Source organism: Plecotus auritus (genome assembly GCF_963455305.1).
Source record: "Plecotus auritus genome assembly, chromosome: 4".
Lineage (NCBI taxonomy): Eukaryota > Metazoa > Chordata > Mammalia > Chiroptera > Vespertilionidae > Plecotus > Plecotus auritus.
In genome coordinates, this window is record NC_137775.1 from 145,604,667 (window position 1) to 145,632,614 (window position 27,948).

Below are 27,948 nucleotides of genomic sequence, written 5' to 3' on the forward strand. Positions count from 1 at the left end.
ACAAAGTAAGGCTGAGACTGCCATTATTTGAGATGAATTCCCACAGGTTCTAGCACTGTCCTCTGTTAAAATGCCCTTGTCAGGGATTTCCATTATTAACGATGAGCATAAATTAATTAGCTGATGAGACCCCTTAGCTAGGAGGAAGTTTGGTGGAGAAGGGGTGGGGTGGAGTCGAAGGAGGAAACTGGAATCACACACTCTCATATCAAAGGTACCAGGGTCTGAAAGAATACTCCACAAGGAGGCAGGAGGTCAGAGTTGGAGTCCATCTAACCAACCGAAGTACAAGATGTCTTATCTGAGAAATGAGAAGGCTGAATTTGATCATCTCTAACTAGTCCAAAAGACCACTTTTGTGACGGGAGGTAGGTTTGGCTAGAAGGTAGGAGCAAACACAAAGGGCTAAGGAGAGGGGAAGCAAAATGTGACCCACGGTGGTCACAAAGCCAAGCTGGGAGAAAAGAGGGAAGGAACTAAAGAAAACATCTCCACAGCTGTAACAATGCCAAAAGATTAACTGAATGTGTTAAAAGGAGAGACCACAGTTCTACAGGAAAATCATAGTGATGTCTCGGGCATAAAGACCATAAATAGAAATAGAGAGAGAATTGTGGAATCACATTGGGTCACCGCTTTCTTCGGATCTGTATTAAAAAACTGAAATGAAACTAGTTTTGCCCGAGGAAATACTGTTCATAAAACTAAAAGGATGATTAGCGGTGTTGATGGGTTTCCTGACAAATGGAAAATGCTGACTTTTATGTGTTCTGTTAAGGGCACTAGCACTAAAATGACTATAGCAAAATTCACTCCCTTATTCAACAGAAATGTTATAGTATCTAGTATGTGCTTCTACTAGGTATAAAAAAGGACACCATGAAAAAGACACCTCTACTCTTAAACTTACAACATAATGCAGAAGATATGACAAATACATTAGTAAATAAAATGAGATCTAATACAACTGGGCTAAGCAAAGGTTAGGGGTTTGGAAGAAGAGTTAGAGTTTTTTGTTTTTGTTTTTGAAAGATCACAGTTCCTTCACACTTCATTTACACTAGCCAAAGTCAAGAATTTCTAAGGACAAGTTTAGACACTTAATAAAGAACAGCAGTTCCTGAACCATCTGCTTTGCTCAAAAATGAAGATCTGTCACAGGCTAATTTTCATTTTACTCCAACCCTGTGAGAATATTATTGTCAACTGGGGTAGGTAACATTTGGTTTATAACTGACATAGTGAACAAACCATGCTTTCTCAAATGGCTACAATTAGTGCCTCTTTTGGGTGGAAAAAAAAAAAAGTAAAGCAAACCATCCTGAGTCCAAATAGTTATTCACTTTCAGCAAGTTTCTTTGATCCATTTAAGTGTCCTGTTACTAATCTTCTGATGAAGAAATGTGCAATACACAGCATTTACAGTGAACAACAGATCCTTGTTATAATTAGACAAAGATATATATGACAGAATACTCCTAATGTTTTTTTAAGGAAATCATTTCACAAACTCATACCATACAAAATTGCAGGTTATAGTAGCCCAACACTATAATCTTGTTGTATTCTTACCTGGTAGGGAACAATACTGCCATGAGCTGTGCCCCAACGTTTCGCTTCTTTTTGGCCAATAAGATAATTAGCAGCTACCTGGGTTAAACATGCCACCTATCAGAAGAAAAAGAAAAAAAAGTCAGTGTATCTATACTCACTCATTAACAAAAGGTTATAATATGAAAGTTCTGATTTGATTTCACTTTATGTCATTGCAGAAGATAAGAGAGAGAAAAAGAAACTCCCAACAGGTTAGAAAATACAGGTATCACCTTTCATCATACAAAGCAAGGAAGAGCAGTGTTAGATTAGTACATGAGACTAAGTCCTGAGTAATGGTCACCTGAGAAGTATAAATACAGAAACATTTAGCTCCTGAAAAGATCACCTGAAGGCAGAAGTTGCCCCAGCAGGTGGAACCTGGTCAAGCTTTTAGCATCAAAGCCTTAGCAACATAAATCAGCAATCATACATTCCCTTCCCGTCTCCTCCGGTCCTTTTACTTTCCATCAAGATGACACAAAATGAGACTGTGCCATCACTGAGCAGGTGAAGCAAAGTCAGGAGGCGCATTCCTCGAAACTTGTCATTACGTATATAGATAAACAAACTAACTAACCTCTATTTTGTTTTTAAGTCCATTTAGTCAAGTTTTTTGTTCCTTGCTGCCTAACGCATTTTTACTAACACAGAGAATCAAGATTATTTGTTTACTTTCATTCAGAGTGAATCACCCTCATTTAAACAAAAAGTACTGTAACTTTCCCAACTTGCTTCTGGCCTCATTATTATACTTATTTCCATGTTCAAGAAGCATAGTTCTATTAAAGGGGTTATCTAAAACTTACTCGTGCAACATTTCATATGCAGATCTTGAAAACCCACAATAATTCAACTCCATATAAGGATAGCATGAAGATAGTAACTTGATTCCTGGAGATCTGCCACAAGAAACTATGTTCCAGTGAAAAGCCATGCCTTTGAGGGCCCAGAATTATGGAAAGGAGGTGACCTAATAACAACTTTTCAGTTTCCAGAAAAAAAAGGCATCTTGACTTCTAACATCATCAAGAGATAGCATGGGCTTGCTTTTCCCACTATAAATCATCAGATATGATTAGGAATCTATCAAGCCAGCAAGTCCAATATATTCCACATTGAGACTGGCTCCTGCAACAACTCAACGGGTGATTTTTCAAGGCTTGGGGCCACAACCTGTTCTTGCCCTCTGCCTGGCGTGGCACCTGTGCCTCCTACCAGGGCCACCAATAGGCTCGGCCTGAATGAATCTCCTTGCAGCGGCAGCCATTCTCCTTTAGCGTATTCTTGGGATTTACACTGACTTTTATGTTCATTTACTGCTCTGTTAAAATTGGAACTGCCTTATGGCAGCTGGTTCGGCTGTACTGCCCAGGTGGCAAAACTAATAAACTTTGAGTCATCCACTTCTGGACCTCCATCTGGTCTTGGGCATTTGAACCATGGAGCATTCCAGGGCTGCCTGGGGCTGCCTAATGTTAATCACCATTTCACAGATCACTTCTGTGTCTTTCAAAATGGAAAACCAAATCAACATTTTGTAGTAAAAATGCACTGGATGGGAAGTCCAGGTTCACGGTTTCTAATTTCAGTCAACCTCTAAATAGTTGTACAATTGTAGTTATATAATTTAACTACTTTGATTTTCAGGTACATTCTCTATAATAACTTTGACATTTGACCTAAACCAATTTTCAATTTTTTCAAGCTTTTTATAAAAGAGCAGAACTCTTATATCAAACCACGTAATATAGGAAATCCTAATATATAGGGTGTCTCAAAAAAAATGTATACACACTTTGAATAATTATGAAGGCAGTGTTTATTAAAATACATTTCATTTTCAAAATTGAGCATTAGCTGTTAAAGTGGGTATACATTTTGGGGGACACCCTGTATATGCACATAATACCCCCACGTGCTCTGACTGACGCAGAGGCAGACCTGCAGTGCCACCCTGCGCATATGAACACAGAACACAATTTGCAATATAGTAAATAGTCTTAACTTTGCTTCCAAGTTCTCTACACTTCTGACTCAATTATTCTTCTTAAAAGTCTGGCTGATAAAAAGATAGCAGGGATGCAATAGTAGTAATTTTTCTGTGAAATTGAGAAAATTTTCTCCAGTCTAAGGTTTTTCTATTTTCTTACCTATAAGAAAGGATCTTCGTTAATCTAGCTATGTTTTGTTTGTTTTGTTTGTTTGTTTGTTTGTTTTGGGGGGGGCGGGGAGGGAATAGGTCAGGGAGAGGTTGTTTCTTTCAAATACATTTGGTTAAAGCATCCTCTAAAGCAGTGGTTCTCAACCTTTCTAATGCCGCGACCCTTTAATACAGTTCCTCATGTTGTGGTGACCCCCAACCATAAAATTATTTTCGTTGCTACTTCATAACTGTAATTTTGCTACTGTTATGAATCGTAATGTAAATATCTGTGTTTTCCGATGGTCTTAGGCGAACCGCTGCTGTAGAGCCTAAGGCCATCGAAAAACACAGATATTTACATTACGATTCATTAACAGTAGCAAAATTACAGTTATGAAGTAGCAACGAAAATAATTTTATGGTTGGGGGTCACCACAACATGAGGAACTGTATTAAAGGGTCTGGGCATTAGAAAGGTTGAGAACCACTGCTAAGGTGCTCTGCTGCTACTGGAAGCAAAGAATCTATAATAATAAAAGCATAATATGCTAATTAGACCAGATGTCCTTCCAGATGACCTTCTGGACTAAGCCAAGGCTGCGAGGAAAGCCTGGGTCCCGGGTGCCAGAGGGAAGCCGATGCCGGCAGCTGGGGGAAGGAGGGCCTACTCTTGCACGAATTGCGTGCATCAGGCCTCTAGTTCACATTAATAAAAGTAATTCTTTGCAAGCAATTAATCACAACAGGCTTAGTATTTCTACTACTCTAATCTCAAGGTCAACTGATAATACATCCACATCAGCAAGGGCTGCATGAGATAGTGGGATAACTGGATGATTACAGGTTAGTCTTAAATCCTAGACTGACCTGAGACAACTGCCAGGGGTAGGCATGGGGTGGACTGTACCTGGCTATCTTGCCCACTACCTCATTCTTTATTCTCAGTTTTGGCTTCTGTGTTTCTGTTCCCACCTTGATAATCTGTCTTTGACAACTATTTAATAAAAGTAGCCCCATTTAGATTTAGTTTGAATGAAGAGTCAGAACTCATCTCACAGACTGTTTCTAAATGGAATACTATATCCATTTTCTCCACACAGTGCTGACTCATGAAAACAACAAACATTTCAGAATAGCGTGCTCCCACTGGGCAAACAGATTAAATAAGATTTGAAGCCAGATGTCATCCAGAAACAAAGTATGATTTATCAGTAAATACTCAGAGGCAAAGTTGGAGGGAAAAGAATTATACTTTGAAACAAGAGAGCACTGGGCTAAACTTAGTAACCCAATGTTTAAAAGTAGATCTGAAAGTAATCTACTATTTACAAGGATTTTTTTAAGGCAGGAGAAAGGGGGAAAAGTCAACAGCTATGATGTGATTACGTATAAAAAACCAGAGGCTTCCTGGCAATTAATGACAAATTTTGCACAACTCAAATGAACATAGGATGTGACTTTTTGGTTAATAAGTACATACTGTATATCCATTCTAAATATTGCATTATATCATTATTTTCATCCCCTAAACTTAGGCTCATTATTTCATCATGTGGATGCTATATAATTTACTCAGAATGTTGCCTTTATATGGTTTCATCTAAACAAAAAAAGCCATCTTTGATTTAATAATAATCATTCTGACAGCAAAACTATTATTTTAATAACATAGTGAATCCTTAATATTCTTTGTTTCTGACCAGAAAACCAATGGGGTGATCAAAATGGATCTCAAAGGGCAGAGTCACTAAAGGATTGAGGAAGAAGACACACAATTATTTCCCAAAGCAGCTCCATGGTATTGGTCACCACATGTTTCACTCCTACCAAATAAGGATCAAACTGCAATAATAGAATCTTTCATCCCCAAAAGGACAACCAAGTATGATAGGCAAGGTGGGGAAAACAAGACTAGAACTATGGTCCATTGCATCAAAATGGGTAATTCCACCACCCACAAACCCCACTCTCTTGCATATATTCTGGCCTCTAACTAAACTGGACTAAACCCCAGTCATGCTTCATTTCTGCATTTGCCTATATCTCTATCCAGTCTTCAAAGTCCATTTCAGTGTGATCTTATCCATTAAGTTCTCCCATCACTGAAGCACAAAAATATTTTCCCTGCCTCTGAACAAATACGGTACAAGACCTTAATTTGCCTGACTCCTGCTGCACTTTCAGTCAACCTTGTACTACAATTAGAATTATAACATGGAAAAGCTAGAAAGACCTAGATCCGGCGTCCTCAAACTACGGCCCGCGGGCCACATGCGGCCCACCGAGGACATTTATCCGGCCCGCCGGGTGCCGCTGCCTGTCTTGCTTAGCAGCCGACTCGTCCCAGGCCCGCAGTGCGCATAGGAATTTGTTCATAGTTTTTTTTTTAAACTATAGTCCGGCCCTCCAACGGTCTGAGGGACTGTGAACTGGCCCTCTGTTTAAAAAGTTTGAGGACCCCTGACCTAGATCAATAGTTCCTAAACCGGTTGTGCCATACAATCACCTGGGGAATTCTCCAAATCTACTGAATCAGACTCTTCAAGGATGGAGCCTGGGAAAAATAATTTAACCAATGTACCATTAATTGTAAACAAGCCTTAGGAAAGTCCAGTCAAATTCCTTAATATTACAGACTAGAGGCCCAGTGCATGAATTTGTGAATGGGTGGAGTCCAGCTGGCCCACCCCGATTGGGGTGATCAGGCTGGGCTGGCTGGGGGGAGGGAGTGGGGGAGGTTGGCTGGCTGGTCCCACCCCCTGGTCGAACTCCCAGTCAAACTCCTGGTCAAGGGGACAATTTGCATATTAGTCTTTTATTATATAGGATCCTATATAATAAAGAGGTAATATGCAAATTGACCATCACACCCCTACAAGATGGCTGCCTACGACCAGGCCGGCAGGGGGGTTAGTGAGGGACGACCAAACGACTGAACAAGCAAGCTACATGGGGAGACCAGGCCAGTAGGAGGGGGCAGTTGGGGGCGACCAGAGCAGCATGGGGGTGCAGTTGGGGGCAACCAGACCAGCAGGGGGGGACAGCTGGGTGCAATTATGCTGCTGGGGGGGGGCAGTGAGGGGCAAGTAGGCTGGCGGGAGAGGGCAGTTGGGGATGACCAGGCCAGCAGGGGGGGCAGTTGGGGGTGACCAGGCCAGCAGAGGGGGGCAGTAAGGGGTGACCAGGCCAGCAGGGAGAAAGTTAGGGGTGATCAGGCCAGCACACAGAGGCAGTGAGGGGCAATCAGGCTGGCAAGAGGGGGCAGTTAGGGACAACCAGGTAGGCAGGCGGGTGAGTGATTAGGAGCCAGCAGTCCAGGATTGTGAGAGGGGTTCAGGATTGGATAGGGTGCAGGCTGGGCTAAGGGGACCCCCCCACCCCGTACACAAATTTCATGCACCAGGCCTCTAGTAGCTAAATAAAGGAACAGAGAAGGGCGATGAGTTATCTGAGGTCACACAGCTGGCTACTGGCAGAACTTTAAATTACTACCACAGTGCCTTTCTCCATGTTACAATATTATTTAGTATCTTATCCTATCACTCCTTTTAAATTGGGAACTATTTCAGGGTAAAAATTATCTATATATCCTATCTAATAAAAGAGTAATATGCAAATTAACCATCACTCCAACACACAAGATGGCGCCCCCATGTGGTCAAAGATGGCTGCCCCTATGTGGACACAAGATGGCCACAAGAAGATGGCCAGCAGGGGAGGGCAGTTGGGAGAAACCAGGCCTGCAAGGGAGGGCAGCTGGGGGCAATCAAGCCTGCAGGGGAGGGCAGTTAGGGGTGACCAGGCCAGCAGAGGAGGGAAGTTGGGGGTGACTGGGTCTGCAGGGAAGGGCAGTTGGGGGAGACCCAGGCCTGCAGGGGAGAGCAGTTGGGGGGGAAACAGGCCTGCAGGGGAGGGCAGTTAGGGGGGACCAGGCCTGCAGGGGAGGGCAGTTAGGGGGGACCAGGTCTGCAGGGGAGGGCAGTTAGGGGCAATCAGGCTGGCAGGGGCGCAGTTAGGCATCAATCAGGCTGGCAGGGGAGTGGTTAGGGGGTGATCAGGCTGGCAGGCAGAAGCGGTTAAGGGCAATCAGGAAGGCAGACAGGCGAGCGGTTGGGAGCCAGCAGTCCTGGATTGTGAGAGGGATGTCTTATTGGGATTGGGCCTAAACAGGCAGTCGGACATCCCTCGAGGGATCTCAGATTGGAAAGGGTGCAGGCTGGGCTGAGGGACACCCTCCCCCCCGTGCATGAATTGCATGCACCGGGCCTCTAGTATATATATGTAAAGAGGAAATATGCACATTAGGAGGGATGCCATAACAGGTCATGACCAGACAGGAGGAGGCTGCGCATGCAGGTGAGGCCTGGAGCAGAGACAGAGACAGAGACAGGGGCCAGCAAGCCGCCGTGGCCCAGTTCAGGCTGGCGCCCTGGAGCTGGAGCGCACACGGACAAGGACAGGCCTGGAAAGGAGACGGCGGGCCCACCTCCACGGCTCCCTCCGGGCTCCCGCGGAAGCAGCGTGGCTCCCGGCGGTGTACTGCGGTTCCCACTGGCTCCCACAGAAGCGGCAGGCAGCCTACTGTGCACGATATCGTGCGATGGGCTACTAGTGTATTATAAAACCTTTGTAACGTCTCATAGCACCTAACATGGAGCTTGCACACTAATTTTTTTAACACATGAATGACTAATTACTGTTGTCTTACTTATTCAACAAATATTAAGTGCTGCTTTGTGTAAGGCATTATGCTAGGTACTGGGTATACATAAGTAAATGCAAAAGACATTATTCTGCCCCCCTTGGACTTATAAAAACTGATATGGGGAAAGGAACTGGAAGAAACTTTAAAAACAAAGAGAATAATATGTGTGAAAGCCCTAAGGCTGGAAAGTAATTGGCATGGGGGCTGGGGCGGTGCGGGGGGAGGGGGACCTGACGGTAGACCAATGTAACTGAAGCATGCCAAGAAAGAAACAGGGAATGAAAGTGGAGAGGCTGACAGAGGCCAGATCATGCCATGAAGATCATAGAAAGGTGTGGAGAGCAGCTACAGCATTTGGACAGGTTCAAGCCTCAAACTAATGAGAGGGCACAGTCCTCTTGTGGCAAAGCCACGTGCAGGTCCCAGCTTGGAGGGCAAAGCCCTCACAGCACAATTATAGCCAAAGGCTATGGTTGTAAGCTTGACCTTATGGTCCGAACCTGTGGTCCCAGGAGGCTGAGTGATGTAGGCTGCGGGAGGTGAAGCAAGTGCTGCCAAAACAAAGCTTGATAGAGTTCTCAGGTGCATGTAATCAAGTAGATTCAAAACTCATGAGAACATTGTAAACATCTTGACCAAGCCCTTGCTTTGCCTCATGGGATCTGACTATAAAATAAAGACTCGGCTTACAGGTAGTGGCACTGACTCTCCATCTGAGAACAGTGTCCCACCTGACCCCAACTGTATTCTCTTGTCTGTTTTCTTTAATCCTTCACTGCCCCAACTCAGGTTCACCACTGGCAGATTTCTGGCTGAATATCGGGTAAGCTATTAAGACATTAACAGAAAAAAGAAAGTCAGAGAAAGGAACAAGTTGAAAGGAAAGGAAAATAAGAGTCCACCTTTGAATATTTTGAAATGGAGAAGCCTGTGAGACAATCAATTAGGCTGGAGTCATCAACATATAGAACATACATAAAGTCATCCCTTAAGGGGAAATGTAGTGAGATAAACTAAGAGAAGAAATCAGAAGTAATATAAAACAAAAGAAGATAAGTCTCCATGTCAAAACAGCCTTTCCACTAATCATAGGTATGGTCAATGATGTAGGTACAAACTACTAGCACCAATTTAAATACCCAAAAGCAGGGCGTAGGTTAAATAAGATATGATATTCATATATAGTGGAAGACAAAGTAGGCACTGAAAATAATACAACAGAAGAATACAGCCTTATTTAAGAATACAGCCTTATTTAAGACTACTCTCTTTTAAATTTTTTTTATTTTAGAAAATGGTGAAGGGATGAAGGGATTATAAATTTTAGATTTATAGAAAAATTACCAAGGTAGTATAGAAAGTTCCCATACATCCCACTCCCAGTTCCCCTATTACTAACATATTAGTGTGACACATATTTAAAGAACCAATATTGATAAACATAATGATTAGCCCTGGTAGTTGCACTCAGGTGGTTGAGTGGTGGGTGTCCCATGTACCAAAGGGTCAACGGTTCAATTCCCAGTCAGGGCATATGCCCAGATTGCAAGTTCGGTCCCCAGTCAGGGTGCACGCGGGAGGCAGCCAATCGTCTCTCTCCTCTCCTCTCCTCTCCTCTCCTCTCCTCTCCTCTCCTCTCTCTCTTCCCCCTCCCCTTCCCTACCTTCCTCTCTCTTTCTAAATTCAATAAAAACATATTTTTAAACTGTTAATGATTATAATCCAGATGTTCAGATTTCCTTAGTTTTTACTTGATGTCCTTTTTCTGTTCCATGATACCATCCAGGTTAACTAATACATTATATGTAGTGATAGGCTCCTTAGCCTCCTGTGGCTGTAACAGTTTATCATGCATTCCTTTTTTTTTTTTTTATGACCTTGACAGTTTCGAGGAGTGGTAATGAGGTATTTTGCAGAATGTTCCTCAACTGGGAATTTTCAAAAGGTTTTCCCATAATTAGACTGGGATTATGGGGTTTTGGAATGAAGACCACAAAAGTAAGCACCATTTTCAACACATCATATCAAAGGCATATACTATCGACATGATTTATCACTTTTGGTGTTGAACTTGATCACCTGGGTGAGGCCATGTTTATCAGGTTTCTCCCCTGTAAAATTACTTATTTTTTTTTTCTCCACTTAAGAGGTGGGCGGCTATGATCCTCCTTTTAGAGGGTAAGTGTCTATATAAATTATTTAGAATTGTGCACAGGAAATCTGCTCTTCTCCCCTATTTATTCAATCATTTACTTATATCAGCACAGACTTATTTATTTTATACTTTGGATTATAATGGAATACTACTTTATTTTGTTGCTCAAATCATTCCAGCTTTGGATATTGGGAGCTCTTTCAGTTGGTTCCTATGTCCCCTGACATCCTCCCCATCATTGTCATGTGTTTTTTGTGTGTCTTTTCTTTTTTTTCTTTTAGCACTCTCTTCTTTGTACTAAAGATGCTCCAGGCTGATCCTTATATCTCTTATTCCATTCTTACGAGAAAGCATAAAAAGAAGAGGAGTCATAGGGTAAGGAAAGGGGCCTACTATTTATTTATTTTAGTGTCAACTAGCACCTCATTGGTTCACTCATTTATTCAAAAATCTTGACATCACACCTACTATGTAGCAGGAACTATTCTAGGCACAAGTGATATAGCAGAAAACAAGACAGACATGGTTGTACTCTCAGGAAGCTTACATTCTAGTGTAAGGTACATTCAGACATACACAAAGAGGAAAATATCAAGAAATGATACGTGATATGAAGAAACTGAAATAGAATCTCAGAAAGGGCTCTTCTAGACTAGCAGGTTAGTGAAGACCTTTTTGAAGATGTGACATTGAATCTGAGACCTGGAAAAGACATGTGGAAATCTTTCTAGGTGACAAGATCAACCAATTAAAAGACTTGCCGAAACCGGTTTGGCTCAGTGGATAGAACGTCGGCCTGCGGACTGAAGGGTCCCGGGTTCGATTCCGGTCAAGGGCATGTACCTGGGTTGCGGGCACATCCCCAGTGGGAGGTGTGCAGGAGGCAGCTGATCGATGTTTCTCTCTCATCGATGTTTCTAACTCTCTATTCCTCTCCCTTCCTCTCTGTAAGATATCAATAAAATATATTTTTTTAAAAATAATAAATAAAATAAAATAAAAGACTTTATTGTGGTAACAAGCTTACCATATGCAAGAAGAGAAAGAAGGCCATTGGAGCTGCAACATAGTAAGCAAAAGAGGGAAGTAGTACAAGGTGAGGCCAGAAAGGTATGCAAAGGCCAGATCACATGGGTTCCTACAGGCTTGGGTAAGTAAGGATCTGGGATCTTATTCTAAGGGTCAAGGGAAGCCATTGATTTATATAATTAGATTACCTGGATTTTATATGGATTTTGAAGAGGCAATGAATACAACCAAATTATCTCACATGAGGTAGGTATTACAACTCCCACTTTTCAAATGAGAAAACTAACCCCATGGACATTAAGTATCTCCCCTGGATCTCACAGTTGGTGGATGGTAAAACTATGGCTAACACTCAGGTCACTCCACTCTCTCCAGGCGTCCTCAAACTACGGCCTGCGGGCCACATGCGGCCCGCCGAGAACATTTATCCGGCCCGCCGGGTGCCGCTACTTGTCCTGCTTAGCAGCCGACTTGTCCCGGACCCATAGTGCGCATAGGAATTTGTTCATAGTTTTTTTTTAAACTATAGTCCAGCCCTCCAACGGTCTGAGGGACAGTGAACTGGCCCCTGTTTAAAAAGTTTGAGGACCCCTGCCTAAGCCATCCCTACACACTACTAGTATAGTACCTGCTTCTGCTCAAGCTCTCTGCTCCCAGGCCCTCTCACCCTAGTAGCACTTGACTTCACATATATAGTACTTCTCTTGACTACCTCATTTATTTGATATCAAAGATACTATAAATCGTGCACCTGATCAGTTTTCCCCTTTGCACTGGCTGATAAAAAGCTCAGGGCAAAAAGGTGGTTGATCTCCAGCAAAAGTCTAGAATACTTTTGGTACCCATTTGAGATACAAATACACTGAGTGGCCAGATTATTATGCATTCAGAGATCATAATAATCTGGCCACTCAGTGTATATTCTAGGTTATATCCTGGGGTTCACATTTTATATTCCCTGCAAGCACCCCCACCCCCCCACCCCCCGCCGCCGCAAATACTGGAGTGACTGGAACCCCTCCGTGATCACTCAGCTGTCCTCTGCATTTGCTTAGAAAGCACATCATTAACTGAATCAATAATTCTTCTCACATTCTTCTACGCAACCTCATTCATTTACCAACTATAAAGCATTTTCAGGGAAAAATACTAGAAGATAAATGAGAACACATTTTTCAAAAAGAGAAATTTATCCTCCCAACAGAAAAACATTTTGAAATTCTGATAGCTCTCTTTTTCATTACTTTGAAAGTCAAAATTCCTGTGCAATTTAATCTGCTACACTTTGTCCCTCACACCATAAAGTAAACTAATTCCTTCAGAATCACTAGGGCCAAGGAGAAAAACATTCAGGAGTAGAGATGTTATTCTGACTACCTCAAGTTGAAAGAAGAATAAGAATTCTACCTATTTACACTACATTTGTCATTAAGTTTTGTTATTTACTAATGATAAAAGCTAAAACTTATTAATCACCTATTGTGCACTGTTCTAAGCATTTTATGTGAGTTATCTCATTTAATCATCATAGAGGGGCTTCCATTAACTCATTTTAGGTACAAATGCACAGAGCAGTTTAGTAATCTGCCCAAGGTTATATACCTATATATCAAGCCAGTACTTGAATTCAGCTAGTCTAGATTCTGGCAATCTATACTATATTATATACATAATCAGATTACTTAAGATTTCTGAATGACCTTGATCATGGAAAAGTTTTATTGGACTATCCTACTTGGTAAAGAAAAAAAAAACAGTGATTAAGCATCCTTTTCAATTAGGTAAACTTTCTGCAGTTACATTTGACTTTAATTATTATATAATATTTAATGTAGTACTCATTCACAGTTTTCTGCTTTGCTGCAAATATGTTTTGTCTTCTATTCCAATGTAACTAGAAATAAATTTCAATCTATAAACATTTTACCTGTAAACACTGAAAAACCAGTAGAGCTGTTGTATTAACTTTAAAATCTCTACGCTTATTTACTTAGCAAAGAAAAAACATTATCATATCCTCTTCATAACAATTTTTAACTTAATGAAAAGAACACACACATTTCACATTCCTCTGAATTATCACTAATGATAGTCAAATAATATTGATGTTTATTTTATATAATAAACTCTAAATGAAGACATCGTTGCATTATACTCAGAATAATTTTTCCAATCCATCTTAATCAAAATCAGACATATAAGAAAATTGGATATCAAATGCCAGAGGTATGAAGAGACAGCAAAGAGAGACAGAATTTCAAAAGCATGTTTAGGATAATACATCAAACATATTTCTTACCATGAACCACTGACCCAGTCAATCATTATTCTCAAAAAGTAGTTATGAACAACTAAAAAATGTGATGAGTAAGTGGAAATGTAGGAAAGTAACATTTAATGACATTATTTATTTAACTCTGCTATGCCATTTGTTCAATTTCAAAAGTCTTCTTCAGATATGGTCTTACATTTCAAATAACTTAGTTCTTTAAAATGTTTGTTTTTAGAATAAAATAGTGCTTTGTTCTGCAACACTAGGTTTAAAAAGAAGTTCTAAGAACAAGATGAAAGTTACTTTTGTTTATTGCTTCCTTCATGCATTTAGCAGATAATTAATAAGCACTTATTATATGCAAAGCACTCTGTCAGTTGTCCTGGAAGATCCCAAAATCAATAAAACAGAGTTTCTCAAGAAGGTTAAAATCCAAAAGAGAAATAACAGTGCCATCAAGTAGGGATAAAAAGTGACACTTGAGCTGACCCTTTGATAAAGAGAATTTAGTCATGCTAAAAAAAAAAAGGGGGGGGTGGGGGAAGGTCCTCCCATTTGAAAGCAAAATTGTGAACAAAGCCACAGCAGAGATGGAAAAGTATTGGGTCTTTTTGAACAAACTAATTAATGATTGAAAGTAAAAACTGGAACAAGGCATTAGATGTAATAACCAGAAGATCATAGATGATCACTAAAATGCAATATCAATAAAGCAGCAGGGACAAAAGCCAGATTAAAGGGGGCTAAGGAGCATGAGGTGGGGGGGGGGGGCAATGGGGCAATAAGGACACATATGTAATACCTTAATCAATAAATTAAAAAAATAAATAAAATTTAAAAAGGGGGGGCTAAGGAATGAATGAAAAGAATGTGGGATTTAAATTTTAAGATTTTTTTTTTTTTCAGAGAAAGAGGGAGGAGAGAGAGAAACATTGATGTGAAAGTGAAACATCAATCGGCCACCCCCCTACTAGGGATTGAGCCTGCACTGGGAATAGAACCAGCAACCCTCTGGTGCACAGGATGACACCCAACCAACTGAACCACACTGGCCTGTATTTTAGAAGCTGTGTAAAAGGGGAAGGAGAGAGACTGGACAGTAGCTCAAGCAGGTAAGGAGGAAGATAAGTTTTATTTTTGAGAATGCAAAAAAAACCCTAAAGTTCATTTAAATATACTAGAAAAAAGAATTAATTGAAGGTGTGGAGTCTTAAGCAAGACAGAAGAGATTAAGTAAGAAAGTGAGAGTGAAGGATTATGGGTAAAAAATGTCATCTCTCAATGAAGTCTTCCCTAACTCGCTGAGATGAAGTCACTTCCTCTTCTGTCTCTCTGTCCACTAAAACGGAATATTAGGGAGGGTAAGAATGTGTCTGATTTGTTTGCTGCTCTCTGCTCAGTGGCAGGAACACTACCTGAGACATACTGTAGGCACTCAGCAATTATTAACTATTAAATAATGAATGAATGATACCATTTTTCTCTAATTTGGGAGGAGAAGCTCAATGAAGAAGAAGAAATAGTTCAAGTGAGAAAGAGAAAAGTTGGACACAATCCCTATAGGACAAGGCATCTTCATAGAATAAAAATAGGCTGATATTTGCCTCTCTCTCTTTCTAAACCTGGCTCTGGCCACTGGAGTCACAAGAACAAGACCACTCATTCTTTTACCATATGCCAACTGGGTAAACAAAAATAGAGGCTGAGTTAGATAACAATGTCAGGCCCTGAGGTCTCATATTCAGGGTGAGAAAAGCAACAAATGTGACTTAAGAAACAATAAGAGAATCTTCAGAGGTCTAAAAGTGAGTATATGATGAAGCTAAAAATTCATGGCTGAGATGAGAGATGAAATAACAACTCTTCTTTTTAGTCATAACGGGACTGGGTGAGGCTGTAACGAAGAATCAAAAGGTCTTAAAAGGGCGGGTAGGCAGTTCAAATGCTAAGAAGTTGAATAATAGCTGATACCCACTGACCCCTGCAGATCTCCTTCATTGTTCCATAGAGCCCAGAATGCCATTTCTTCTATACACACACACACACACACACACACACACACACACACACAGTTGTAGTTCATTTGGGGAAGAATTGCATACATTTGTTCAGTTATGCTAATTCAGGGTACCTTCTACAATTCTCTATTTGCCACTGTTTACCTTTATTTCTGATCACCTCTGTCTGCCTTTATGCCCTAGTGACCTTTAATCAAAACAGAGATTTGTTGTGTGGGCCTGATCTAATCCAAAGAACCTTAAAAGAAGGTGAAGCTCAGAGAGACATGCTCCCACTGGCCTTGAAGATGTAGCCTCCAAGAACGCTACAGTCACAAGAAACTGTATTCTGCCAACAACCTGAATGAGTCCGAGAGAGGACTATGAGCTGCAAAAAAGAATGCAATCCAGTAGACACTCTGATTGCAGCCTTTTAAGACCTGAGCACAGGATCCAACCTTTCCTGGACTCCTCACCCATGGAAACTATGAGATAATGACTTTTTGCTATTTTTAATTTACATTTGTGTAATTTATTATGCAGCAATAGAAAACTAATATAGGGTTGAAACCATTAAAGTGGATGACTAGACTAGGTAATTAGAGGGAAAGCAGAGGACAAGGGCAGGGCACTGGAGTCAAACAAGTAAGAGATAAAAAAAAAAAAAAAGAATAGGTTGTAAAGGTAAGAAGAACAACAGACAAAGGTGGTGTCTGGAGGCCAAAAGAGGAGCATGTTAAAAGAAATAGTGTTGAATGCATGTCAAATAGCCAAGTGAGGTCAAGGAAGATGAGAGTGAGAATCTTAGAACCAACAAGAAGAAATTAGCCTTTGCTGTGGCTCAGTGGTTGAGTGTCAACCTATGAACCAGAGGTCACAGTTCTATTCCCAGTCAAGGCACATGCCCAGGTTGCGGGCTAGATCCCCAGTAGGGGGCGTGCAGGAGGCAGCCAATCAATGTTTCTCACTAATGTTACTATTTCTCTCTCCCTCTCCCTTCTTCTCTGAAACCAATAAAAATATATTTTTTACAAAGAAATTAGCCTGTAACAATAATATCAATAGAGGAATTGGAGTAGACATCATTAACATAAGGGGTTAGAGAAGTAGGTAGGAAGCAGAAACCTCAAACACAAATATTTTAAATTCAGCAGTGAAAGGAGGAAAGAGGTAGAACAGTAGCTGGAATGCCTGGCCCACTCGCCAAAAATGGAGCATGTTAAAAGAAATAGTGTTGAATGCATGTGTCAAGTAAAGATTGCTCATGATATTTCCTTTTTCAGTATATACAGATTTTAATAGAAAATTAATGAAGACCCAAAAGCCTTGGAGCTAAAGGAATGAATCTCTCTTAGTGAAATTTTAGGCCTTTTTCCAAGTTTATAATCATGGTATTTTCCTAGAGCCTTTAGGTCACAGAACTATGTAAAACAACCCTGCATACAACAACAGGTTATAAACCATGCCTGGCATGAGAAAGAAATAAATTAACTTGCACACTCTGCCTAATCTGATCATTCTGAATGACTAACACCTAAGAATATAAAGGTGAATCTGATGATGATTTTTGTCTGGCCATGTCACCCTGTGCTGCTCGCTGAGCTTCTGTGGATCAGTTCCCAGAATAACAGGGGAGACTCGCTGAATGCAGTACATGACTGAGTTCTTTAGTGGTGACGCCTTTTAGAGAGACCTCATGTGAGTTCTGGGGAAAGGCGTAAAGCCAGGTGTGGATCAGGACAAGAAATCACGATGTCAGTGACCAAATGATTCAGCAGGTAAAATATGTGTCATGTCATTACACTTCAAGCAAAAATTCATACAATGAATACACATACATCAGTGCCAAGAACTGCTGTGTCAAGTAACAAAAACCAACTCAGTGATGAAAAACAAAAAACAACTCTAAGAACCCCAAGAGAGAGAAAACACATTCTATATTTTTATATACTAATTCTATTTAAAAGTCTTAAAAATCTTGCATATACATTTCATTTTTTTTATTCAGCAAATATTTATTGATTGCCTACTTTGTTCAGTCAGTGTGCTAGGCGTTGGAAGATAGTGGTAAAAGTGATGGCATCTCTGCCCTCATGAAACATAGTCTAGTGAGAAGACACACGTTACACATGCTAATGCCTGCCCAGTGACATGAGTAGTCTGGGGCAGCAATCTGATTGGAAGCAGGCTTAGGGAATTCAGCTCAAAGTTAAGTTTGTATGACAAGCATGTTCTTTTCACACTTCCCTGGCCCCGCCTCCCCCCAACACACACAAAATGCATTGGGCGAATAGAAAGGCCATCTTGACTAATTTGGGAGTCACTTCACAGCAACAGAAACAATGAGACTATTCCACTATATATACAAACACCTAGTCAATCTCTCCTATGTTTAATACATCTCACCAGAGATTAAAATCAAGTAAACTGATTTCAGAACATCATTAACTTTTATCACATTCAGAACTCATCAGCAACTGACCACATGGCACAACCTGGATCAGTTTTAAGATCCAAGCTGCAAACTATAGACGTGTGGGGCTTTTCAACATCACCTCTAAGAGACCTCAAAGATACACCCACATAATCAGCCTTTGATGATACAATGTATCATATATCCAAATTCTCATATGTCCTTAATTTGGCACATTTGCATATGATCTGCATTCTAACATATCCACAAATATGTTTTCATATGCTAGAAGACTGTAATATGATAGAACCCTTAAGAAGCCACTCTGCTTTGTTCTGTCAATTCTCATATTCATCAGACAATGACCATTCTCTTAGCCACATCCTCCACCTACTCCTTAACCACAATTGGAGGGCTAGACAGTTCTAAAGAGGGCATAATCTTTGAATCTTTTTGACATCCTCAGCAGTTTGGTGGAAAGAAATTTGGATCCTGAGACAACGGGCCTGAATCGCAGTCTCAGCTTAGACACTCACTACAAAGTTCTGAACCCTGAGTCAAGTTTGCAAAACATCACCAACCTCCTCCTAGCCCTGCAAGTATGACTACAGAATAACATTATAAAAGTGCTTTGAAAATACTCCAAAGTAAAAATAATCAAAAGTATCATTTAAAAAAAGAAAAACATATTATCCAAGCCAATACAGACCAAACAGCTAACATAGGCTTTTACTATACAGCAATTTACAACTTCTATATATTAGATTTGTGTTTTCTATCTTTCACTGTTACAAATAATCCTATATAATAAAAGCATAATGTGCAAATTGACTGAATGGCAAAATGACCAGTCTGCGGGGGGCGGGGCCAAAAGCAGGCAACGCCAGACCAGCCAAGGTGCATGCCAGCAGGCAGAGGGAGGGGACAGCAATCGGGGAGGCATCCCCTGATGGGCCTGCCCAGTCGCCTCCTGCAGGGGGAGGCCAGACTGCAGCTTAGGCCCACTCCCCAGGGGAAGCGGGCCTAAGCCATCAGTCGGACACCCCTTGAGGGCTCCCAGATTGCGAGAGGGTGCAGGCTAGGCTGAGAGATCCCCCTGCCCCGAGTGCACAAATTTTCGTGCACCAGGCCTCTACTCTATAATAATAAAAGTGTAATATACTTATTAGACCAGACATCCTTCTGGACAACCTTCCGACGAAGCCGGGACAGCAAGGGAAGCCCGGGTCCTGGGTGCCTGCCAGCAGCTGGAGGGAAGCACGGGTCCCGGGTGCCTGCCAACAGCCAGAGGGAAGCATGGGTCCCGGGTTTCAGAGGGAAGCACGGGTCCCGGGTTTCAGAGGGAAGCCAGTGCCGGCAGCCGGGGGTGGGGGGGAAGGAAGGCCTACTCTTGCACGAATTTCGTGCATCGGGCCTCTAGTCCATTTATAAAAAACAACTCCCGCAGATGGCAAATGTAGTTAATCAACTTTAGAAATTCCAAGTATATTTATTGCTTTTATTAATCAAAGACAAATTTCTGAACTTTACATTTTTTACCTTTCACAAATATTAAACACACATTGAAACATTGTTAGTTTAGAAAAATACCAGTGGAACTACTGCTTAAACATCTACAGTTTAACTATAAAGTAGCAAAAATTGATTTCTAATAAGATTTCTAAGACAAGTATTATCTGTTTATCTCCAGAGGTTATAAACTGGCAGCTTGTGAGTATGATTCAGTTTATTAATGTGTCTTGTTTGGCTTACACAGTATTTCAAAAATTGAAAAGTTTTATAAAAATTTAGACTTCTTGTTTCAAAATTGAAATTCTGGCTACACTGGGCTAGTGGTGTAGGGAGCTAGCTTATACTGGTTCATAAAAAGCCATTGTTAATATCTCTTCCAAACATGTTTAGTGACAATCACATTCAAAGCTTAAAATTAGCAATATGGAAATATTTACACCATGAGAATTAGTAAATGCTACAACTGGCTTACAGTCATACTCTATGTTTAAAAACTCTTGAATAATAACAAATAAAAAAATCCAAGTCAATGTGCTTGCTTGATACTTAAAAACAAAGACCAGGCTTAAATTCAACACTATTGGACAAATCAAAATACCACCTTTAGTTTCCTTTTTCTCCCCTTTCTAACTATTGTGTTATTTAAGCAAAAAACAAACAAACAAAAAAAAACACTGTAATAGATTTCAAGTCTGAAACTGGGCAGTTAGCAAAAATGGGTATTTTTTTAAGTTAAGACTATTAATTGCATATTCTTAAAAAACGAAATATGAAAACCTGAGAATTTTTATTTCTAGGTGCAAAATAGCCATTGCTTCTAAAAACTGTGAAGGCTTTTGGTTTGTCTACAGACCATATATGGATATTTCATGGAGATCTTGAAAACCTGGGCAGAAAAATTCCTACAGAAGAAAAACCTCTGATTAAATGACTCTATCAATAAGAATGTCTGAACATGAAACTGGATATGACAGTAGTGAGCAATATTCCCTTTCATGTCACATTACGTGATTCTTGCTAAGACAATAACACTTTCATTTATCACTTCCTCCTTTGGGGCATGAGCATCATCGACCTACCTGCTAGACAAAAAGCATTTTCCACAAACCACTTCCAAGGTCCCAAGAACAAAGACAGAAGACAGAATTTGGGAAAGGACACAGACACACAGAAATTCCTAAAACAGTTCACATCAAAGATTTGTATCTCTAGATGCTGTCCCGGCAGTAAGCATGACCACACCACAAGGAAGGAGCCACATGCGCATTTGTCAGGAGTGTCTACCTCAATGAACCACTTTTAAATTCCATCTTCCCTCCTCTACCTCCCACTAGATTTTTTTCAGTCTCAGACCTACTTTAGCATGGTTACTGGTCTTTTCTTTTTTTCAAAATGCTCAAAAATAACAAGTATTTTAAATTCTACCATAGCCCAAAACTATACCAAGGTCAATTTTACTGTAGTAAGGAAACAAGGAGATTAAAGAAACAGGAAGGAAGGAAAGCAGAAGTGGAGGGCGGGGGGGGGGGGGGGGAGATAATAAAGCATGGTCCCATGTACATGGGACATTCTAGAGCAGCCGTGGGCAAACTACGGCCCGCGGACCGGATCCGGCCCGTTCGGCTGTTCTATCCGGCCCATGGAGCCGAAAGAGTGGAGGGTTCTCTTGCTCTCCCCTCCGCTCCTTTACTTTGAATTTATATTAGTTCACACAAACACTCCATCCATGCTTTTGTTCTGGCCCTCTGGTCCAGTTTAAGAACCCATTGTGGCCCTCGAGTCAAAAAGTTTGCCCACCCCTGTTCTAGAGTGTACATGGGAGAACTCAGGAAAAGATACACTAAAGTCAATATTCCCCAAAACAACAGCAAAAAGTACAAGAGTTCAAGCATTCTGCCAGGCTGCTCATGCTGCCCGCTCTCAGAGGCAGCCCCCCCAGAGGGACTCCAGCGAGGCTGAGGGGACTGGCGCTGCCATCTTGTGGCTATGGGCACCGCCATCTTTGTCATGGAGTGATGTTTAATTTGCATATTACCCTTTTATTAGATAGATAATTAATATAAAATTAATAATAATAAAAGCTAACACTGATTTAGTGCTTACTATGTAATGGGCACTGTTGCAAGCACTTTACATATATAAACAAATGTTAATCCTCACAGCAAATTTAGGAAACACTGTTATCATCCCCATTTAATGAATGAGAAAACTGAGGCATACAGCCATTTTAAGACTTGCCCAAGGGCCTCAACTACTTAGTAGCATATTGAGGCCTTAAGTCTCAGCAGTCTAGCTCCAGAGTCCATGTTCCTAATTACTTCCCCATAAGCCTGAATAAGGTTACCAAATGGAAAGAAGTTAACTCAACAATAACCTTAAAATTAAGTTTGTGGGAGTGTGTTTAAAAAAAATGAAGTTTTTTCCTTTAAATGAAAAAAATATATTTTGCATGCATATTAAAATGTTCTACTTAATAAACACAATGTAACTTGCAATGTGTACTTGGAAACAGGTACCAAGTACAATCGCAAACATTAGAAATGAATATAAGAGTCCTCTCCAGAAAGATGGAGCACAATATTTTAGCCACCCAAGCATCCTATTTCAAGTGCAGCTCATGGACCCACAGTGCCATCCAGTGATAAAGTAGGTGAATCACGTATACATCCTCTTCTGCAAGTTACCACATCTTTTCTACAACTAATCCAGAATTTTCACATAAAAAAGGAAACAAATGTTAGTAATACCCTACCTTTTATTTTACGATGATTTTTACCAAATTACCCTAACTGTTAAATCTCCCCCAATATTTAAAAAAAAAAAAACATATGAGTTTGATAAGACCAATCCAAACTATTAAGTTCAGGGATAAGAGAGGTTACTGATAATTTACTAGAGTACTTCATTTTCCTCAATAAGTCATTCTAATTATTTACTAATAGCATTTTAGTCACACAGTGAGGACATAATATTGTTGCCACATAGGGCAGTTCAGTGCTTCCCAGGATAGCCTTTCAGTCAGTGGATTGTGGAAGGCAGAAGCAGTCAATGAGGAGGGCTGAAACACCTGCTTTAAACAGCAAAGCAAGTTGTGGGTACTTCCCCATCACAGTATCTGCATTATGGAACCTCCACAAGTCAACAGATGCAGCAATTAAGCATATGGTGGAGGAGCTACATGGTGTAGGAAGGAGAGCTGGGCAAGCATCAAACATGGCAAAATTTATCGGTAGACCTAAATACATAGGCAATTACTTTTTTAAAATTCTCATATAAGGAATGTTTACATTGTGACTTAACTGAAGTTTAGTTTTCATCCAAACCATAATATTATAGTTAATTATATCACTAAGACAAAATAATTATATATGTCCCTGGATGGAATTCAAAAAGATCTATCAGTGAGTTCTTTAAGTAATATTTTTTTTCTGAAATAGTCACCAAACTTTTAATAGTAATTATTGCTAAAGAGTAGAATTACACACAAAAAAAAATAGTTTCTAAGGTATATATTTGTATTTTTTGGCACTTTCTCCCTGAACATGTATTTCTTTTGTTAAAAGTGTAGAAAAGTCCTGTGCTCCACTCCATTTAAGTCGGTAGAAAGAAACACAGGGGCAAAATATTTGTCTCTGTTTTCTATACATACCTTACACATTTCAATTGTTATGCAACTGATATTTTAACATACACAAATAAAACACAACTTTTGCTTAAATTAACAAATGCCCTTTAACACAGAACTACTTCCAAATCTAATCTATTTTGTAAAATATATTTTCCAGTGAGTAGCTGAGCCAGCTTTTAAATTCTTTCATTTTTAAAATGCCATGATTGAGAACAAACCTATGGGAGTAAATATGATTAAAAAGACAAATATGCGAACTCTGGTCACCAATATGTGAGTAGTGGAGTCAAACTCGAGGTTCGTGTCTGTGGCCACTGGAACGTCCCTCTCCACAGCTGTTTCCCTTCAAGTCAAGGGTGCATATGAAGAGTTCCCACACTCCTCAAGACTGCATAACATACTGACCATTCAGCTGCTGATTCTCTGTTAGTCTATATCAGTGGTCGGCAAACTCATTAGTCAACAGAGTGGCAGACCATGGCTCGCAAGCCGCATGTGGCTCGAGAGCCGCAGTTTGCCAACCACTGGTCTATATCATCGGCATTGACTAAAGTTACGTGTGCCATCCTATCTAATAAAGAGGGAATATGCTAATTGACCCTCACACCGTAGAAAAGATGGTGGCACCCACAGCCAATAAGGAGGGAATATGCTAATTGACTTCCCTGGCCTCAAAGATGGCGACACCACAGCCAATAAGGAGGGAATATGCTAATTGACTTTCCCGCCCTCAAAGATGGCAGCACCCAGAGCCAATAAGGAGGGAATATGCTAATTGAATGCCCCGCCCTCAAAGATGGCGGCACCCATAGCCAATAAGGAGGGAATATGCTAATTGACTGTCCCGCCCTCAAAGATGGCAGCGCCCACAGCCAATAAGGAACGGATATGCTAATTGACTGCCCTGCCCTCAAAGATGTCAGCGCCCACAGCCAATAAGGAGGGAATATGCTAATTGACTGTCACACCCTCAAAGATGGCGGCACCCACAGCCAATAAGGAGGGAATATGCTAATTGACTGCCACATCCTCAAAGATGGTGGCACCCATAGCCACAAGATGGCAGCGCCCAATCCCCTCAGCCCCACCAGGGTGCCTGCCTCTGGAGTCCCCCAGTCCCCTCAGCCCCCCAGCCGCTCAGGGCCGCCCGAGGCTCAGGTAATCAGGGCTGGCCGAGGCTTGCATTGCCGGCAGTGGCAGCAGCAGAGGTGTGATGGGGTGTTGCCTTCCCCTGATCGCTGGGTCGCCTCCCACCCCTGAGGGCTCCCAGACTGTGAGAGGGGGCAGGCCAGGCTGAGGGACTCCCCCCATCCAGTGCATGAATTTTCATGCACTGGGCCTCTAGTCTATAATAAAAGCATAATATGCTAATTAGACCGGATGTCCTTCCAGATGACCTTCCAGACGAAGCCAGGGCTGTGAGGGAAGCCCAGGTCCTGGATGCCAGAGGAAAGCCGGTGCCGGCAGCCGGGGGAAGGAAGGCCTACTCTTGCACGAATTTTGTGCATCGGGCCTCTAGTACAGTCATAAAACTTTAAGGTTCTTTCTAACCACTCTATGTTTTTGTTTTCATTTCCTGCCCAGCTAAAAGTCCCATGGAGTTTCAGTAGAACCAAGACCTCAAGTACACTTTGATGTCCATAACTAAACTCACAGGCCAGCCAAAAAGCTTGCTACCTATATGACTTGAGTCTTGATTAAAAATTATTTGGGGGAACTTTAATGCCATTTAATTTTGAGAGTATCAAGATGATCCATGGAAGAGATATGTTGCAGGTTTACTCAAAGACACTCTTTTCAAATTATGACCCACAGATCTATATCAAAGTCACCTTGGTGCTGCTTCAAAAATGCAGGCTCCAGAGTCCTGTCCCAGGCCCACTGGACCTGAGGAGTAATAGTGGGAGGTTAGAGAACCTGTTGTTTGCTATTTTTTTTTAATCTCCCTATTAGAATAACCAAAATGCAAAACACTGACAATACCAAGTTTGGGAAAGGATGTGGAGCACCAGGAACTCTCACTCATTGCTGGGGGGAATGCAAATCACTATGGATGACAGTTTGGCTACTTCCTACAAAACTAAATATAATCGTACCACGTGATCCAGCAATTGCACACCTTGGTATTTACCCAAAGAGTTGAAGACGTACATCCACTCAGAAACCTGCATGTGAATGTTTATAATACCTTTACTGATAACTGCCAAAACAGCTTTACTATAATTGCAAAAACTTTGGTTATTCATAATTACCAAAAATGTGGTACATACAGGTAAGAGAATATTCCTCAGCGCTAAAAAGGAATGCACTACCAGGCCATGAAAAGACATGAAGAAAACTCAAATGCATATCACTAAGTAAAAAAAGCCAATCTGAAAAGGCTGCGTGCTGCATGGTTCCATCCTAGAAATGGCAAAGCTATGGAGACAATGAAATGATCAGTGGTTGTGGGGCGGTATGGGGAGTGGGGAATGAACAGGCAAACACGGAGGATTTTTAGGGCATTGAAAATACTCTATAATATTATAATAATACAAATCAATCAATATACTTTTATCCAAACCCACAGAAGGCATAACATCAGAAGTGAACCCTAAGTTATAACTATGAACTTTGGATGATTCTGAGGTGTCAATGTAGATTCATCCTTGGTAAAAGTGTATCCTTCTGATGAGTGATGTTGATAACGGGGTAGGAGCAAGGAATATATGAGAAATCTCTGTACCTTCTCTCAATTTTGTTGTAAACTTAAAACTGCTCTAAACAATAAGTTAAAGCAAAACCTTCTAGTGATTTTCAGACATCATAATTTTGGGAAACATTTTGTGGAACAGCAGTTCTCACACACTGCTGGACATTAGAATCATCTGGAGAGTGTTTATAAGAACCCCAATGCCCAGACCAGACCCCATACCAGTTAAACCAGAATCTGGGATGGGACACACAGGCAGCAGTTATTGAAACTTCCCCAGTGATTTCAATGTATAACCAAGTTTGACTCACTGTACAGCTCGGGGACAAAATACAGCCTTTCTGGGTGTCAAGGCAAACTCAACTTGAGATTTTTAACAATAACAACAACAAATTTTTAATACCCAGTTAGTCAGTCATGGTGGCAACAATTAAGACCTAATAAGCTGCCATGAAAAGAATTGTTCCTCACAATTTAAACATGGAAAAATTCTCATTACTAATATGGCAACATACCAAGGGGCGGGATAACAGTTTATCCGAGTCAAACAAAAAGGAAACGTGTTAAGTACAACCTTCAATGACAGAAAACACATGCTTTAAATATTTAAAATCAGTTTCATTACATAATTTGATGGAGGAAGTGACCAACATTGTACTTTTTTTTCATACTGTTACAAATCTAAGTGCAACAGTTTGAGGATATTTAGAAGAAACAGAGAAGCAGAATATGTATCAAAACAAATTAGATTTTCAATAAGGTATCATTGTGAAAGAAATTAAATGGTTCAGTAAGCTTCTTTCTTAAGTCTTTTGGTCTTCCCTCAATGGCTTACATGACAGTATGCTATTAAACTGGAGACAACATATATGAACACAGTGAACCTGAAACAATAGTCACAGAATTTAAAAAGCATGACTTTACTCAAGGAAGTACAAATTTCAGACTCAAACTGGGACTATAGATTGAACAGAAGACAAAAGGAGAATGTACTCATTTTACTCATTTGTGGTCTGGCTTCAGTTCAATAGAATCAAAAATATAAAAGAATTACAGAGCTATTTGGTGGAAAGGAAGTCATCATTTCAAATAAGACTCAATGATTTACATGATTTCAAATCATGTTTTAAGTTTCTGCAGCTTCCTTTAGAGAAAACCTCAGAATGTATCTGTATTACCATCTAATTCTATAAGTGTGGTTCAGTTTCAGGAAGAACTGATTGAACTGAAAAGAAACTATGCCACCAAGAAGACACAGTGTTCCTGGAATTTTAGAGCTACCCTGAAATTTCTGGCAATTGCTTCTCAGCAATGTTTTAGTACTCTGCCCCTATGTAAATCCATCTTAAAATATAAAATTGCTAACATTAAAAATGAGTACCGCCCTGGCCGGTTTGGCTCAATGGATAGAGCGTCAGCCCACAGACTGAAGGTTCCAAGGTTCAATTCCAGTCAAGGGCACGTACCTCAGTTGCAGGCTCAATCCCAGCCAACCCTGGGCGGGGCCTGTGCAAAAGGCAACCAACTGATGTGTCTCTCTTCCTCTCTCCCCCTCCCTTCCACGCTCTAAAAATCAATGGAAAAATATTCTTGGGTGAGGATTTAAAATAACAATAACAGTAATAATAATAATGAGTACCTTAATCAGTGATGTAAAGCTTGAATCAGAATCATTATAGCTCTTCACTTACATGGAACATGAGTTCTTTTATACTGACATAAATTTACATGTAAAACCAAACTTTCCATAGCCACTTCTGACTGCTAAGGTGGTGAAGCAGTTTCTGATGCTGCTGTTACATAATA

The 27,948-nt window shown here is 40.7% G+C and overlaps 1 protein-coding gene across 2 annotated transcripts in view; it reads right to left on the reverse strand.

Moving 5' to 3' along the window:
* SUGCT (succinyl-CoA:glutarate-CoA transferase) overlaps positions 1–27,948 on the reverse strand; it is a 583,247-nt gene that overhangs the window by 470,394 nt on the left and 84,905 nt on the right. For both annotated transcript variants that reach the window (XM_080665575.1, XM_080665574.1), the window contains exon 9: positions 1,573–1,668. In XM_080665575.1, the coding sequence (XP_080521701.1) occupies positions 1,573–1,668 (96 nt within the window). The remainder of the gene's footprint in view (positions 1–1,572; positions 1,669–27,948) is intronic.